At 43.2% G+C, this 17472-nt stretch overlaps 1 protein-coding gene across 1 annotated transcript; it reads right to left on the reverse strand.

The window, feature by feature from the left end:
* Window positions 1-431: 431 nt before the first annotated feature.
* Window positions 432-16398, reverse strand: HIGD1B (HIG1 hypoxia inducible domain family member 1B). Its single transcript, XM_068264589.1, has 4 exons — window positions 16311-16398; window positions 13996-14152; window positions 8669-8803; window positions 432-2373 (listed from the first exon to the last, which is right to left on the reverse strand). The coding sequence occupies exons 2-4, from the start codon at window positions 14090-14092 to the stop codon at window positions 2279-2281; spliced, it is 327 nt and encodes a 108-aa protein (XP_068120690.1). The 5' UTR covers window positions 14093-14152; window positions 16311-16398; the 3' UTR covers window positions 432-2278.
* Window positions 16399-17472: the final 1074 nt, after the last annotated feature.

Genomic DNA, 17472 nt, shown 5'->3' on the forward strand with positions numbered 1-17472 from the left:
TGGCAGACTATTTCTCTTTCTTGTAAATTCTATAAATGACTTGCAGAGGATGGTCTTGGGTTAAAGGATACCTGAAGTGACATGAGATAGACATGGGTATGTAAAGTGCCTAGCACACAAATAACTATGCTGTGTTCTTTTTTTCTTATCAGGTATGTAAGTGGCTGACTCTGTCCTGACTCAGACAGGAAGTGACTACAGTGTGACCATCACTGATAAGAAATTCCCCTTTTTATCTCTTTCCTGCTCTCAGAAGCCATTTTCTGCTAGGGAAGTGTTTATGTAGTTGGAATTTCTTATCAGTGAGGGTCACCCTGTAGTCACTTCCTGTCTGAGTCAGGACTGAGTCAGCTACTTACATACCTGATATTTAAAGGGAAACTGAATTAAGAGGTATACAGAGGCTGCCATATTTATTTCCTTTTAATCAATACCAGTTGCCTGGCAGCCCTGCTGGTCTATTTCTCTGCAGTAGTAAGTGAATAACACCAGAAACAAGCATGCAGCTAATCTTGTCAGATCTGACTTTAAAATCTGAAACACCTGATCTGCTGCATGCTTGTTCAGGGGCTATGGCTAATAGTATTAGAGGCAGAGGATCAGCAGGGCTGCCAGGCAACTGGTATTGCTTAAAAGGAAATAAACATGGCAGCCTCCATATACCTCTCTCTTCAGTTCCCCTTTAACTCTTTCAGGCAGAGAAAGAAAGAAAAAGCAACACAGCATAGTTATTTGTGTGCTAGGCACTGTACATACACATGTCTATAATCATGTCACTTCGGGTATCCTTTAAGTCTCCATTGCTTCAGACGCTGTGTCTCTCCTTTCAAGTGTGTTTAGACTAGAGGGTCAGAACACTCAGGTGTTGCTGCAAACTTCATGGAGACGCACGGAATGTGTTCAGGTACAAGTTACAGATTTGTCATTTCTGTACACCCAGTTTGGGAATTTGGAATACATAAGAAGGCCAACGTCAGAATTATTATCTACAATACTGTTTCCTGTTCTGACTTTGCAGTTTCCTGTGACATCTGCTGCTCATTGGACGATGAGGGTGGTGATACTGTATGGTCTAATGGTGTAAGCAAATCATTTACTGATAGTTATGTCTGTGAAGTCGTTTGAGCCAGAAAACTGGCTTTACAAATTTAGAAAAGTTTACCTTTACACCATATTTGCCAACTGTAACTGTGCCTTCCAAATGAGTGAAGATGCATATATTTTTAGCCAAAATGCTTTTTGCCAGCCGCATGTGTCATCTAAGCCACTTTCTAGGTGTTAAAGTGGATCCACATAAACTTTTACTCATGGCATAATTGTGTTCCTTTCATATAGTTTACATGGCATTCCTCAATCCAAATACTTTTTTGTTGTGTTTTAATACTCTAATTCCCTACAAGCTACACAAGCCTCGCCCACAGCTTTTTAGAGTGCCTTGGCACTGTAGCAAGGGCTTATGGGAGCTCAGTCTGGGCAGGAGGAGGAAGAGGTTACTAGCCAGAGATTGCAGAGGAGAGGGGACTGAATTTGTCACATTACACACAGGCAAGCTGATAGCATCTCCAGCCCTCAGCCTGTGACAAACAGAACATGACTGCCCGCATTGTATCACAGGAATAAATAATCATAAAATGTTGAAGCGGTTTCCAGCTAGATTTGCTGTGTAAACTATCTAAACTTTAGATAAGATATATAGGCAAGTTACTTGTTACAGTTAAGGCATCTTAATGACATGTATTTATGCTTGGAAAAAAATATCTGTTTTCCCTTTTGATGTTGCATGTATATAGCTGTCTGTACCACCAGCCTGCAAACTAACAGGATATAATCCCGACGTTCTTGCTTTTACTGATGGCTAACACGGTACAATACCCTATTGCTTGTTATAGTTCGTTTTTCAAGCTTCAGGATATAAGGTGGGTCTTCTCTTTTTTTTTTTTGTTAATGCATCGGTTCCCCTGTCCACACTACTGGGATGGAGCACACAGAGAAGGTCCAGGCAGCAGAATTATTGCGCACTGGACACACTGACCCATTCAGTTATATTGAATGAAGACATACACACCGCATAACCAGTGTTCGCCTTTGGGTATGGCCAAGAGGTGTGGTGAACAAATCTTTACAGGTCTCCTAGATGTATAGCATTCTGTAGTTAGTGTAGCTGGTAGAGTGGAGGAAGGAATCATCTGTCCAGTATTTGTCTGTTGTAGCTCTGAAGTTTCACAGATGTACCGTAACGAACCGCCTGAACTTCAGTTACCGGGCTGTGGGCGTTTCCTCATTCCTTTGCCGAGTGTCCTACGATTGGCTGAGCGGCATCTCTCTCTTCCTTCTTCCGCTGCCTGTACTCCTTGTACATTGCGTAGGTTGTCCCTGTAGATGTGCAAAATAAATGTAATGTTAGGGTTAGGGGCTACACACACCTTGTGCCTCGTCTGCAATATACAGTTGTGCTCATGAGCTTATACACCCTGGCAGAATTTATGATTTCTTAAAGCGGACCTGAACTTAGAATGTCCTCTTTACTTTAAAAGATACACAACAGCATAATAACATGTACACAAAAAAACATTACTTTGTTACAGCTAATACAAGTCCTAAAATAAATCTGCACTGGTTCTACTTCCTGATTCATGGAAACCAGCATATTGTTAACCACCTGTGCTTTCAAATGGGCTTATCTACCATGGCAGTCATGTGACACAGGGTGGAGATCAAATTACAACTTGTGATTAGCCTGTGTTTAAATTCTCTAAAAAATTTTGGTATGGAGTCTCACTCACTTGGCATCCATCAGTCTCGGATGGTCAGGTGTGCAGATCAAATAGTCCCGGACACCATGGGACTTAAACAGTAGCAAAGTAAGAAAATGATCTGCACCACCTTCAGGAAAGCTCAATCTGTTTATTGGAATGAAAACGTACAAAATGTAAAAAGGATTATAAGGCAGGACAGTCCACTGTTTCGGGCTCCTGCCCATCTTCATGCTGCCTAGTTCTAAAATGGCATACAAACACATCCAAATACATATACAAATGTAACCAATCACTGATCATATACTAATTAGAGGTCCTGATGGGAAACAGACAATTTACATATCTAGTCACACCTCCAACACCCCCATTGGTGGATCCAAAACAGATCCAAACATTTACAAGATGACAATAAATCAAGGCTGAAAGATAATAATAATCAGGCATACCTCAAATATAGTGGTAGAAGATCCACCAAAACGCACTGATGGCAGAAGCTGATTGACCATACAGTATCCAAGAAAGTGACATAGTGCTAGGAGAAACAAAACGCCAAAGTGCGCATGAAAATGACGTATGTACGCGTCAAACAATGCGACGAGGAAGTATGTACGCGTCATACAACGCGACGGTATAAACATACCAACGTACGCCTAAAAATGACGCAACCACGCATACCAAAACACTAACAGCCAAAAGATACTCATCAAAATGACGTATGTACGCATAAAAGCAACGCATCAAAAAGATGTATGTACGCATCAAAATGACTCGATTACATAGGTATACCCATCGTGCGCATAGAGATGACGCGCATCAACTATACGTAACCATAACAACCACAAGTATGCGTCAAAAACTACGCAACAGCGCATACCATCAATATGACAAATCTATGCTTCAAAAAGATTGCGTAAAAAGTATAACAAAACTAGCACTTCTAAAAAAAAAAAAAAAAAGGTCAAATCAGCTTATACCATCATAGCACTAATATCAGAAAATTTATTTTATTAAAAAATACCCAATAATAAGAAAATTCTCTAAATACATACAGAGAGCATTTCACTGTTTTCCTTCTGTCCTGTTCAGGTCCACTTTAACCATTTTTCAGAGAATATGAATAATAAGTATAAAATCCTGCAGATTTTTTTGCAGGATTTGTATCAGCTGTAACAAAGTAAAGTAAGGTCATTATGCTGTTGCTTATCTTTTAGAGCAGAGAGGAAGTTCTGAGTTTAGGTCCACTTTAAGGACAAATTCACTAATCAGTTATGCGGATCAGTGTAAATTATAACTTTTGGGACTAAACTTTTCAAACGGAAAAATTGTATTGAATAGCACTGCTTGCCTGCAGCTGAGCTGTACACCTACCCATACATGCTACTGATCTCTCCTGCCATCTATTCTCCTTCTTATTAGCCTGAACTGCGAAACTGGAGGAATCCTGAACTCTATCCAATATTTCTACAAGAATATTTCTTTCCCCTTTCTTCTCATTATTTATTGGTTTACAAAGCCCACTTCACAGTGTAGATTATATGTAATAGCTTGTGAAGAATTACCAGACGTAGATGACGAGGAGTAAATGCAGTTTACGCTCTTTGATCACTTTTATTTTAATTGCCCCCATTGACTTGCATTAAAATCGTGGCAAAATTGCACCAATCGTGATTTCTCCCCCCACCCCAACAAAATCACAATTCTAGCGGTTTTACCACAATTTGAATGCAAGTCAAGCAGTAGGATTAGCCATACTATGCCAGGGAAAAAAACACATATATAAGTAGATAAATACTTGATCTACTTACAAAACACATGTATTGTACTGTCCATATTTTGATTTCAGTGAATGTTATATAGTAAATGAGAATTCTGTTCCTGGTGGGAATCCTGTCTTTTGCCCACAGTTTAGGCTAAATCCTGATGTCATTTCTGCCCTTTACTTTTTTCTTTTCTCCTCCAATCGCTGAGTCACCTCAGCCTTGCTTGTAAACACACATGAGCAGGGGATCGTGTTTCAGATAAGCAGCTAGGCCGGGAAATAAATGGAAGAGGAGGAATATATTGTAGATAAAAAGAACCCCCAGCATGCAACTGTTTGGCACTGACTACTAAAGTGCCAGTGCTCCTTAAGTAGGTGATAACTCCAAACTATAACAAAGAAAGTTTTGAATGCAGGGTTAGCATCTTTACCACTTAACACACTCAGACCAGTTGCTGTTGAAATTTGATTTTTGTGGTGACAATCCCGCTTTAAAAAACGAAAAAGGATCACAAAGCTGTCGGCGGTGTCTCTGCCCTCGGTGAGCTTTTCAGCTCTGGGGTGTTTCTCACACAAGACAATAAATGGGAATGTATACATTCTTGTCTGGGATTGGTCCGGCTCTGTTCTGTTATATATATCATATATTACATCTATGAAGAGTCAGATGCCTTCAGTTAATAGTTTGTTTCTTCCTCTTCCTGATAATGTGTTCTTCTCCCAGCTCTGTAATCCCCCTGACTTCTGGAATGCCGGCTCTTCCTGCTTCACGGCTTCTGCATTTCTAGGAAATTCTCTGTGGACTGGCTGTGCTCCTGGGGCCGCAGGACAGTCACAAGCAGATGGAAACTGTCCAGAAAGTCTGTACCATATATTATTATTATGTATTTATGATCTACAGTTCAACATGTATATAGAAATGGAGATCAGCTAAAACGGTCGATACCTTTTGTAAGGAATTACAGCTCCCCGGGATTGCCTATATTGCCCTTAGTTATCGGTTGTTGTTATTATGTAGTCAGCAGGTCCTAATTTTAAAGTGGATCCGAGATAAACTTTTACTCCTTGCATAATTGTGTTCCTTTGATATATAGTTTATAGGGCATTCCCCAAGCCAAATACTTTTTTTGTTTTGTTTTAATACTCTAATTCCCTATAAACTAAACAAGCCTCGCCCACAGCTTCAGAGTGCCTTGGCATTCTTAGACGCATGTAGCAAGGGCTTATGGGAGCTAAGTCTGGGCAGGAGGAGGCAATGGTTACTAGCCAGCGGTAATCCCGGTCAGGCTCGGGATGAAAATCCGCAGCTCAGAGCAGCAATCCCGAATTGGATCCATCTGAGGTGTAATGTGTAGGGCTGCCGCAGATCTATCAAGCGGTATGATTTTTAGGGTCTGAAAGCTTGTGAAAAACTTGCACCACTTTTGGGGAAAAAAATCTAGAAATAATCATACCGTCAGCAGAGATTCTAATAAATCCGACTTTCTTTCAAGTACACTTTCTCCTGGGGAGACCTTGGATTACATTGTTGGTGGTAATGCTGGGAATACACCATGCGTTTTGTAGGCAGATAGATGGTTCGATAGATAATTCCCGACATGTCCGATCTTACTTTCGACCATTTTACCGCTCATTTTCTGATAGAAGTGAATGGAAATTAAGAAAAGATAAGAGAATCGATTGGAAAAACGAGTCGAAAACCCGATCGAACGGCAAATCGACCGAAAAAACGCATTGTGTATTCCCAGCATAAGATAGAGAAATGATGGAACTACTGTGTAGTTGTTGCATTATTTCCCCAGTGAAGAATAAACATTATTCTAAAGGGATACTGTGGGGGGGTCGGGGGAAAATGAGCTGAACTTACCCGGGGCTTCTAATGGTCCCCCACAGACATCCTGTGTTGGCGCAGCCACTCCCCAATGCTCCGGCCCCGACTCTGGTTCACTTCTGGAATTTCAGACTTTAAAGTCTGAAAACCACCGCGCCTGAGTTGCCGTGTCTTCACTCCCGCTGATGGCACCAGGAGCGCACATCGCAGGCCCAGTATGGTCTGTGTCTGCGCAGTACACTCCTGGTGACATCAGCGGGAGCGAGGACATGGCAACACAGGTGCAGTGGTTTTCTGACTTTAAAGTCTGAAATTTCAGAGGTGAACCAGAGGCGGGGCCGGAGCATCGGTGAGTGGCTGCATGGGCACAGGATGTCTGTGGGGGACTATTAGAAGCCCCGGGTAACTTCAACTAATTTTCCCCCGACCCCACTACAGTATCCCTTTAAACTATTACCCATTAAATTATGTATATTTACACAAGGGGGGGGGGGGGTCTAGCAAATAGGGATAGGAAGAGCCTACAGTTAGGTATAATTGCAGTAAAATACCTGTAAAATCTACCATTGTATTACTATGCTTAAAGGATACCCAAACTGACATGTGACATGATGAGATAGATATGTGTATGTACAGTGCCTAGCACACAAATAACTATGTTGTGTTCCTTTTTTCTTTCTCTGTCTGAAATAGTTAAATATCAGTTATGTAAGTGGCTGACTCAGACAGGAAGTGACAACAGTGTGACCCTCACTGATAAGAAATTCCAACTATAAAACACTTTCCTAGCAGAAAATAGCTTCTGAGAGCAAGAAAGAGGTAAAAAAGGGGAAATTCTTATCAGTGAAGGTCACACTGTAGGCACTTCCTGTCTGAGTCAGACTGAGTCAGCCACTTACATACCTGATATTTAACTCTTTCAGGCAGAGAAAGAAAAAAAGGAACACAGCATAGTTATTTGTGTGCTAGGCAACTTCCTGCAACTTCCACCTTCGTAACATCTGTAAGATTCGCCCTTTCCTGACCTCTGCCACCACCAAACTCCTCATCCATGCCCTCATAATTTCCCGCCTTGACTACTGCAATGCCCTGCTGTCTGGTCTCCCTATGACCCGAACAGCCCCACTGCAGTCCATCATGAATGCGGCAGCCAGAATTATCCACTGCTCCCATCGCTCCACCACGGCAGATCCCCTCCTAGAATCCCTCCACTGGCTTCCTATCCAGTCCAGAATCAAATTCAAGATACTGTGTCTGACCTACAAATCTGTCCACAAAACCTGTCCAACCTACATTTCCGATCTTACTCAGAGGTACACACCTAGCCGCTCACTCCGCTCTTCCAATGAACTTCGCCTAACCGCCCTCCGCATCACCCAGTCCCATGCACGCCTCCAGGACTTCTCAAGAGCTGCTCCAACACAATGGAACTCCCTACCTCCACCCATTAGGGCAGCCCCCTCCTTCAACATCTTCAAGAAAGCCCTCAAAACTCACCTTTTCACTCTGGCCTACTACCCCTCACAAGTGCTCTAAACCTACAGCTGAACTCTGGTCCCCTACCGTTCGTGTCCTTACCTCTCCCTCTAGATTGTAAGCCTTTGGGCAGGGTCCTCCTCCTTTTGTGTCCTACCTGATCATGCACCTCCATTACTGTGAACCCATGCTAGGCATCTGAGTGAACCTAACTTGCCTAATCTCCATGCTCCCATCCAGTGACTGACTAAGCATTATCTTATGCTCATACTGTGCTGCGTGATCTGGTCTTTCTTGTATTCCTGTATTGTCATATTGCTGTATGTCACTTCTAAATATTGTCTGTAACCTAAACTAATGTCCAGCGCTGCGTAATATGTTGGCGCTTTATAAATACAATAAATAATAATAATAATAATAGGCACTGTACATACACATGTCTATCTTATCATGTCACATGTCACTTCGGGTATCTTTTAATACAAGTGTAAATATCGTTTTTGTTATAGGCGCTATTTTACGTTTCATTTCCGAATTAGTTTGTTGTTATAGACGGTATTTTGCCGTTTCATTTCCATTTATTGAACCGACCCCATTTATTGAACCAATTTAGCACTATATTTCCGTTTATAAGCTATAAACGGAAATTATTGTTTTACATTACAACTTATAATTTCGGCTATATCCCGTGCCCTTGTTTTCCAGGCGCCCTTTTTTGATACACGTGGCTAGCTCTCGGGTGCAGGACTGATAATTGGTACAAATCCCTTTACTGACATAATGTGAGATTTCTTTGCATAGCAGACTTGTCTTCTACATGATGCATGTGGCTATGGCGGTTCTTACCCAGAGCAGTGGCTCCTACTGCACAGGCCTGTGCAGCCATCCGCGTGTGGATCAGGTGGATGGACATTTTCACGTTCCCTCTATGCTTCAGACGGTAAATGCCGTAAGCAACGATCACAAAAAATCCAGCCAGGCCTGTAGAATAAGAGTCGGTGAACACGTCACTGGCCGTGCTTTTATTGTTCAATGACAAATTTTCCAGTTTGGATTTTGAAACTTAAACTGTTGTCCTGTGCAAGTCCCGGGTGCAAGCAGAGCCCGGAGCCCCCCGCCTCTCAAGTGCACTAGAATTTGATGTGATTTTATTTTTATCTTTTTGCTTTTGCAGCTCCTAGTGAGCAGGTCAGTGGTATGGAAGGGGGCTTTTTTTAGAAGGATACCTGAACCCGATGCCCCCAGCTGGTCACGTAATCTACGATTGTGTGCAGCTGATCTCTCTCTCCTGTTGATGCTCATATTTTTCAGTTCTAGCTGGATTTGGTATGGAAAACATGAGTGCAAGTATTTGCATCTTATTATTGGCTGTCTGCTGACCCAAGTGAATCTGTAGTTAAAATAAAACTTCCCGTTCTCCCGGTCCCCCCGTAACCCCCCGCATAGTGCGGGGCGCATTGCCATTTAAAGCTGTGTTGCATGACTCACTACCGCGCTTCCTCCTTCAAGCCGGAGTCGTGGAACGCGGCTCGCGGTACACCTGTGATGCAGAATAGACCGCAGACTATTGGGCAGACTTCTGGGTAATTTAACCCCTGTGATCACAGCTGCGTAATCAGCAACTCTTCATCAAGTCCAGTCTGGGCCTTCTGCACATGCCTCCCTCATGTCATTGACCATCCCTATTTGTAAACTAAACAGTTGGCTTTTCAGTTGCTTCTAAGGATGGAGATGGCCTGATTGGGTCTGGCAAAGAGTTCCAAAGTGTAGAGGCAGCATGACAAAAAGCTTTGGCTCTAAAGCTTATAAGGTCCAACACTGGCAATCCAGCGCAGGAGATTTGGGCACAGCCGGCGTAATAGGAATTATGGCTGTAGCAGTGCACAGTGAGTAACTTCGGCGCCATCAGAAGACAGAGCTGAAATTTCTTTCAAAACACTGTAATACACCTTCCAGCAATAGCTGGCAGCGGAATTGCATCATTCCCCTCTATCCACGTGGACCTGGAGGGGGAACTTGTGCAGCAGCAGGATCAGCCATACCGGCTGTATCCTGCGCCCAAGTCTCCCGGCAGTGATTCCTCTCTAACGCTACAAGGTTGATTCTGGGGGTGACCAAGTTATTAAATCTTTTTGATCTGAGGTTGTTGGAGGTGTGATGCAGTTGCAAAAAATCCTTCAGTACTCTGTCCAAATTGTGTAAAGATTTGAATGTTAAAGAGGAACTCCAGTGAAAATAATGTAATAAAAATAGTGCTTCATTTTTATAATAATGATGTATAAAGAATTTAATCAGTGTTTGCCCATTGTAAAATCTTTCCTCTCCCCGATTTACATTCTGACATTTATTACATGGTGACACTTTTACTGTTGGCAGGTGGTGTAGCTGCTGCTTGCTTTTTTGGCAGTTGGAAACAGCTGTAAACAGCCATTTCCCACAATGCAACAAGGTTCCCAGACAGGAAACTGCCAGGAGTACCACGGTCCTCAGTTTCTTGTGGGAGGGGTTTCACCACAATATCAGTCATACAGCGTCCCCTGATGGTCTGTTTGTGAAAAGGAATAGATTTCTCATGTAAAACGGGGTATCAGCTACTGATTGGGATAAAGTTCAATTCTTGGTCGGAGTTTCTCTTTAATATGCCAACAGACATCCGTGCTAACTGTACTTTCAGTGTCTCTCGGTGGAAGGTCTCGTCTGTCTATCTTCATTATTGCTGTTTGGGACAATAAGAATAAAATGGATGCATTTATAGGTCAGGCTTCTGTGCCAAATTGTTATGAAAGCAGCCAGTGTGCTTCAACGCCAGTTATTGTTGTATAGTGCAGATCTTGGCAGTGACATTACTGTCACCACAAAGTTCAAAAACTCACATTAATTTACTACAATGGTTCCCCCCGGGCAAACTGTAAGTTAAAGTGATTAAACTGGGAGGTAGTGATAGTTTATAACAGTGTTTCTCTGCAGTATTGCATATGGTACCCCCTTATGAAAGCCAGTGAGTAGCAGGTTTTTGATATGTACATTTATAAGCAGTGCGCCTTTATTGTGTATAAATGCTTTTGAAACTTATAATATTTTAATTACTTTAAATATTTTTATCCAATTTTGTTTCTAAATGATTTATTATTGTTTAAAACTCTAAACTTCGTATAATAGAAGGCTTGTGATTAGTGGTATAAGAACTGCATGACTAAATCATAAGAGCCTCCTGGGGTACACATACTACATGTTGAGGAGCTGAGATTTAAAGTTATGATATATGCACACGTTCCAGGGCCGGATTTACCAGAAGGCAATGTAGGCACATGCCTACAGGTGCCTGAAGATAGAGGCGGATCACTCTCCTTCCCATCTTGCTTATGCAGAGTCCCGAGAGGTTACTCATCCAGGTTTCGGCATTCCACTGACGAGATCTATTTTCAGCTGAGGCACCTCTAGCTGCTTAGTATTAGGTAGCCAGAGATGCCCTCAGTATTAAGGAGCACCTGTAGCTACCTAGGACGGGCAAGGGAAGTATGGGAGAAGTGACAGCTGGGACAGCCAGCACACTTGTGGTGCAGTTCGGTGTGGGGTTGTAGGTTAGTGAAGGGAGAAGTCTAGGGTGCCAGGACATCTGTGCCTATAGGCTCCTGTGATGTAACTCCGGGCCTGATACTTTAAAGGACTTCTGTTGCAAAAATCTTAAAATGTAAAATATGTAAAAATACAGTTAAGAACTATGTTTCATCCAGTGTCACTTACAGTAGGTAGTAGAAGTCTGACAGAACCGACAGGTTTTGGACTAGCCCATCTCCTCATGGGGGTTCACAGAGATTTCTTTACTTTCAAAATGCACCTAGTGAATGGCAGTTGCTGCGTCTAACTGCCAAAAAAAGTGTATGATGAGCAGGTATACTGACCAGCATCTTTGTAAAAATTGACAAGGACATGCTGAGAATCCCCTATGGGAGAGATGGACTAACCCAAAACCTGCCAGTAATGTCAGATTTATTCTACTTACTGTAAGTGACAGCATTATAGGAGAGAAGTAATTTATGGCTCATTTTACTCAGGAAGAAATGTACTTCTTATTTGTATGTGTTTTACATTTTAAAGAAACCTGTAACGACAAAAAGTTCCCCTGGGGGGGTACTCACCTCGGTAGGGGGAAGCTTCCGGATCCTATCGAGGCTTCTCCCGTCCTCCTGTGTCCCACGGCTGTCTCGCTCTGGCCCTCCGAACAGCAGGGATATAAATATTTACCTTCCTGGCTCCAGGGCAGGTGCAGTATCTGCTCTCCGCTCTGAGATAGGCGGAAATAGCTGATCGCTGTTGGCACGCTCTACTGCGCAGGCACTAGTGTCCTGCGTAGTAGAGCGGACCCAACAGAGATCGGCTATTTTTCGCCTATCTCCGTGCGGAGAGCCTCAACAGCGCTCCCGCTGGAGCCAGGAAATGTAAATATAGCAAGCCTTGTCAGGCTTGTCGAGCGTGGATTGCGGGAGACTTCGGGGGAGCCAGCGCTGGACTGCCTGCAGCTACAGAGGAGACGGAAGCCTCATTGGGACCCTGAGGCTTCCACCTCCCGAGGTGAATACCCCCCAGGGGAACTTTTTTTTGTTACAGAGTCTCTTTAAGATTTTCATGACAGTTCCACTTTAAAGGATCCTTGTAATGGATCCAAGTACATAAGTTCACTATCGTATCCTGAAAGACATCTGCCCTAAGTATAAATGAAATGTAAATGTTGATTACGTGAAATGACATTATTTTGTGCTGTATAATTTATTTTAGGATACCTTCAGACAGTTTTCACACAACTATTTATTTTTTTCTTCTGGAATGGGAAAATGATTCTAGAGCATGGCATGGTTAGATCCAGAAGAAAGGTATGTCAGTGTGGTACAAATTGTTAACATATATAGCTGATGTGGTGAGGATTATATATTAGTGAAAGTGGTTTTATCCCTTAGGCTGTATTCACACTGGGCGTCGCATTGCGTTCCCTCTAAAAGCACAAACGTAACAGCCTTCTGTTACGTTTGTGCTTTTACAGGGAACGCAATGCGACGCCCAGTGTGGCACCGGACATTATCCATACATTGCATACAGTAAAGCATACAGTTAATGAAAAGTATGCTTCCCTGTTAATGCTTGCTATTAGCAGTATTGTACTGCATGCAGTGCATTGGGATGCCGCATGCCGTGGCATTGCACCGGTCACACTGTTAATGTCGCATAGGTGTTGCATTGCAGTGCAAAGTTACGCATTACAATGCGGCAATTACATCGGGCACCTTTCAAACTGCATCAGGGGCAAAACTTTGATGCCCCCACGCAATGTGCACACCATTTCTCTTGCCTACCCTTGGTGATGGGGGCCCATCTTGCAAAGGTCAACAGACAGCTCAACACGCCTTCTAGTACAGCCCTGGTATGCATAGCTCTCCTCACAGCGTTCCTTCTATGGCCTCTGTTAGGGCCCTTTTACACTTAAAGGGAACCAGAGATGTACCCTAGATGAAAAAATGAAAAAGAAGTTATACATACCTGGGGCTTCCTCCAGCCCCATACGCACTGATCGATCCCACGCTGCAGTCCTCCGCTGTCTGCATCTACGAGAACTGGCTCCCGTCGCTCACGTCATCGGATTCAGGCTACGCAGGAGAAGTGCGCCCTCTACGTATCTCTCCATACACTCCTGCAGAGATACGCAAAGAGCGCACCTGTGCTACGCTTAGACTGGCTCCGACTGACAGAACAGCGGGGAGCCGGTTCTCGTAGCTGCGGGCAGAGGAGGATGGCGGCGTGGTATCAATCAGCCCTTATGGGGCTGGAGGAAGACCCAGGTATGTATAAAATCTTTATTTTTTGATCTCTGGTTCCCTTTAATCAGTTGCTCTCAGTTATAACTGAAAGAAAACTGATTTTCAAAGTTATGCCCATGTTTTCCTATGGCACCTTTCACACTTAATGCGTTTAACTGAAATCTTTTTCAAAATGTACGGCTATGGAAAAAACGCGTACCAACTGATTAAGTGTAAATGGGCCCTTATCCCTCCAAACTGGTCTATTCCAGTCTGCCAACTAAAGCACTTCCTATCCCGCAAGCCACACCCTGAGAGACCCAGCCGTTCCTCAATGGGGAACTCGGTGAATAAGTATTTGGCTAGGTGCCTCTTGTGACTTACCCACTGGAACAAGAGGAGACTGCTTCATTTTCCGCTGCAGTTTGCTGGTGACGGTTTCCTGCTCCTCTGGGACCCAGGCATCTCCGTCTGAGGACATCTTGCTACATTGGTATGTGTTGCCAGCACATCACCTGGTGGTCATCTCAGTAGGTTATACCTGTACGTAAAATAAGAGATAAAGGCATGTATGTGGTCCAGGATTTGGATTAAATGGAGATGCACTGCTCATTCGCTGTGATGAATGCATTACAAGCTGCTGTACTAACTCAGTGAGTAGAAAGCATAGATCAGCAGCACCATGTGGATGTATTTAAATCTCTTTAATGCATAAAAGAGATAAAGCCCAGGGACAGTGACAGACACTGTTTCGGAGGTATACTCCTTCCTCAATCTGTGTAGGCTCACTGGGAGTGGGCCTACGTTTTTGGGTGCTCACTGGGAGTGGGCCTACATTTGGGTCAGTGGACCTACGTTATGGGTGCTCACTGGGAGTAGGCCTACATTTGGGTCAGTGAACCTATGTTATGAGTGCTCACTGGGAGTGGGCCTACATGTGGGGGAGTGGGCCTACGTTATGGGTGCTCACTGGGAGTGAGCCTACATAGCTTGAGGAAGGAGTTCACCTCCCAAACAGCGTCTGTCGCTGTCCATGGGTTTATCTCTTTTATGCAATAAAGAGCTTTAAATACATCCATGTGGTGCTGCTGATCTCTGCTTTCCACATTTTGGGTGCTGCTGGACTACAGCACCATATCAGCTTGCACACGTCTATCCTCACTTGGGTGCCTATCAGCTACGGTCTAACTCCGTGAGTGACATTTATCGAGGTTTGACCAGAAGTGGTGAAGTTGGCCAGATCAGGTAGCCAGGCTTCAGCTGTTAAATGCATCAAGGATTTTGATTGGCTTCTTTAGGCAATACCACCATTTTCATGCTATTTTCTTCTTGTAGTAAATTTGTTAGTGATTGATTAAAGGATACCCGAGGCAAACTATTTTGTACAAACATAGGGGGCAGGCATGTGTATGCAGGAGTCCTCATGCCCACCGCTTCCCCATTCCCCTCTTTACCCCTCCATTCCCTTGCAAAAGCACCCCTGAGCGTCCCAAGTCAGCCAGGTCTTGCACTACTGTCCTTGATTGTGTTTCTGTTACCAGGAACGCTCTGCCCGTGCGCTCTGTGTAACAACTGGTAGTGCAGATGCGCATCGCTCCTGGCAACGGGAGCATGATCAAGGACACATGCCGCTGGCCCAGCACATAGTGCGTGACCTAGCTGCCACTTGGAATTCTCTCACAGGCACTTTTACAAGGGAACGGAGTGTGAGGGAGGTGGACGGGGTGCAGTGGGCATGAGGACTGCTGCACATACATGCCCGCTCCCTCCATTTGTATAAAGGAGTTCACCTCAGGTATCAGGTGTCCATTACCAGTACAATATTTCCCCCAGATGCAATAATTCCATCAGATTTGCGGGATCCTAAGTATCAGAAGGTAATTTTCGATTGTTCCCACAAACGGGTCAGTCGGGCACGTTCTCCCTCAGATACATTTGTAAAATCAACATTCCGATAGACAAAATTCTGTATTCCAATCAACCAAAGAATCATTTTTACATCGATTTTCTTTACATTCTGCATGGTTTTCTGTGCAATTTGATTGTAAAGATCTGATCAAATGATTGCATCTGAGGAAAATATTGTACAGTAAATGAACACCTTTACGTCTGCCAACCAATACAAATCCCTAGCATCAGTTTTTGAGTTTAGGTTAGACAATGAATGTAGAGATTTGAGAGGCTGTTACAAAGAACATTCAAAAAAAAAAAAAAAGTAAGGGTTGCTTCAACTGGACTTTTTTTTCCCCTCTAGAACCTAAAAATGCGCAAATGAAGCTACCTTATTTTTCCTTAAATAGAATATAAAACTGATAAAAAGAATGTTTACAGGAGTATAGGTAAAAGGAATAGAATTGTTTTTCTTCTCTTTGCAGTCCACAGATCTGCCCCAATGGACCTCATTCATCAAAGATCGCAAATGAATAGTCATAGAAGCTGGACAGAGTCTCCAATTGAATGGTAGAGTGTGGTTGCCGTGGGAAACAAGGTCAGTCATTTAATGATGGGTTTCTGGACAATATCCCGGAAGACTGTGCGGGATGATATGTATACAGTGACTCCTCACAGGTGTATAGCAGACTAGACAAACGTCAGCCATAGAAATAACATGTACATTAAGCAGCAGGTTACATATACACATTGATAATATCCAGGCATAGTCAGACGCAGACAGGAGACAGATGTGTATTGATACTGACCTGTGTGACTGGAGCATTGGAGGAATAGTCCAGCTTGTCCTCTTTCTAGGTCACTTGGAAGAATGGACACAGCTTCCACTGAGGTGCTTTATGTATGAGGGAGACTGGGCTGCTTTCCATGGAGAGCCTGGGAAGGCTAGTCTGGGTCGCTGGCTGAACACACATGAAAAGAATGACCCGCAGCAGAATTTGGCAGACACCTCTTTCTCCGACCTAATGGCACCCTCTAGACCTGACAGGAAGAGGTCGAAGTCGTGTTGCTTATCTAGCTTTGCCCACTAAATATTTAGTGCATATCTTATTATCTGTGGGATCATCTTGCATTGAAAACAAGTTTATTTTCTAAAGTCAAGCAAAGAACAGTTATGACGTACACGGTCATAACTCCTATCAGCCTATCAGATTTTACCTTACAAGAGTTCTTAAAAAAAAAAAAAAAAAGAAACCCAACAACTTACTCAAACATAGTCAATGCGAAAGGAATGCTTAACAGCACTAACTTTAAAGAGAAACTCCGACCAAGAATTGAACCTTGCTGCATTGTGTGAAATAGCTGTTTACAGCTGTTTCCAACTGCCAAAAAACTATTCAGCAGCTTACATCACCTGCCAACAGTAAAAATGGCACCATGTAATGTCAGAATGTAAATCAGGGATTTAAAAGATTTTACAATGGGCAAACAATGACTAAATCATTTATACATAATTATTGTAAAAATGAAGCACTTTTTTATTACATTATCTTCACTGGAGTTCCTCTTTAAAGGGACTCTGCACCTCTCATGGGTATGCCTAGAGATTCCAACCAGTATTGCGAAGTACTTAAAGATGCATACCTTTCTCTAGCTTGTACTCGCCTCTTTCATGTGACGCCTGAATCGCCGTTTTACCTCAAATAGTTTTCGTTCGATGTCATTTTAAAAATCGCAGCTGCCATCTTGGCTATGTTATAACTTCCGGGTCACCCAGTCTTCTCTGTTAGAGAAGTGCATTACTGAATGAAGCAGGAAGAGGAAGTTACATGCATGGCCATTGCAAGAGGCTCCTCCAGAGGGGTCATAGCACGACTTTGTTGGAAGTCGTCTGGCTTAAAGGCATGCCCATTAGAGGTGCTGGGAGTCCCTTTAATGAGATCTGCGTTTGCACAAGTCTATTCAATAAAT

Source organism: Hyperolius riggenbachi, chromosome 12 (genome assembly GCF_040937935.1).
Source record: "Hyperolius riggenbachi isolate aHypRig1 chromosome 12, aHypRig1.pri, whole genome shotgun sequence".
In the NCBI taxonomy this organism is placed as follows: Eukaryota; Metazoa; Chordata; class Amphibia; order Anura; family Hyperoliidae; genus Hyperolius; species Hyperolius riggenbachi.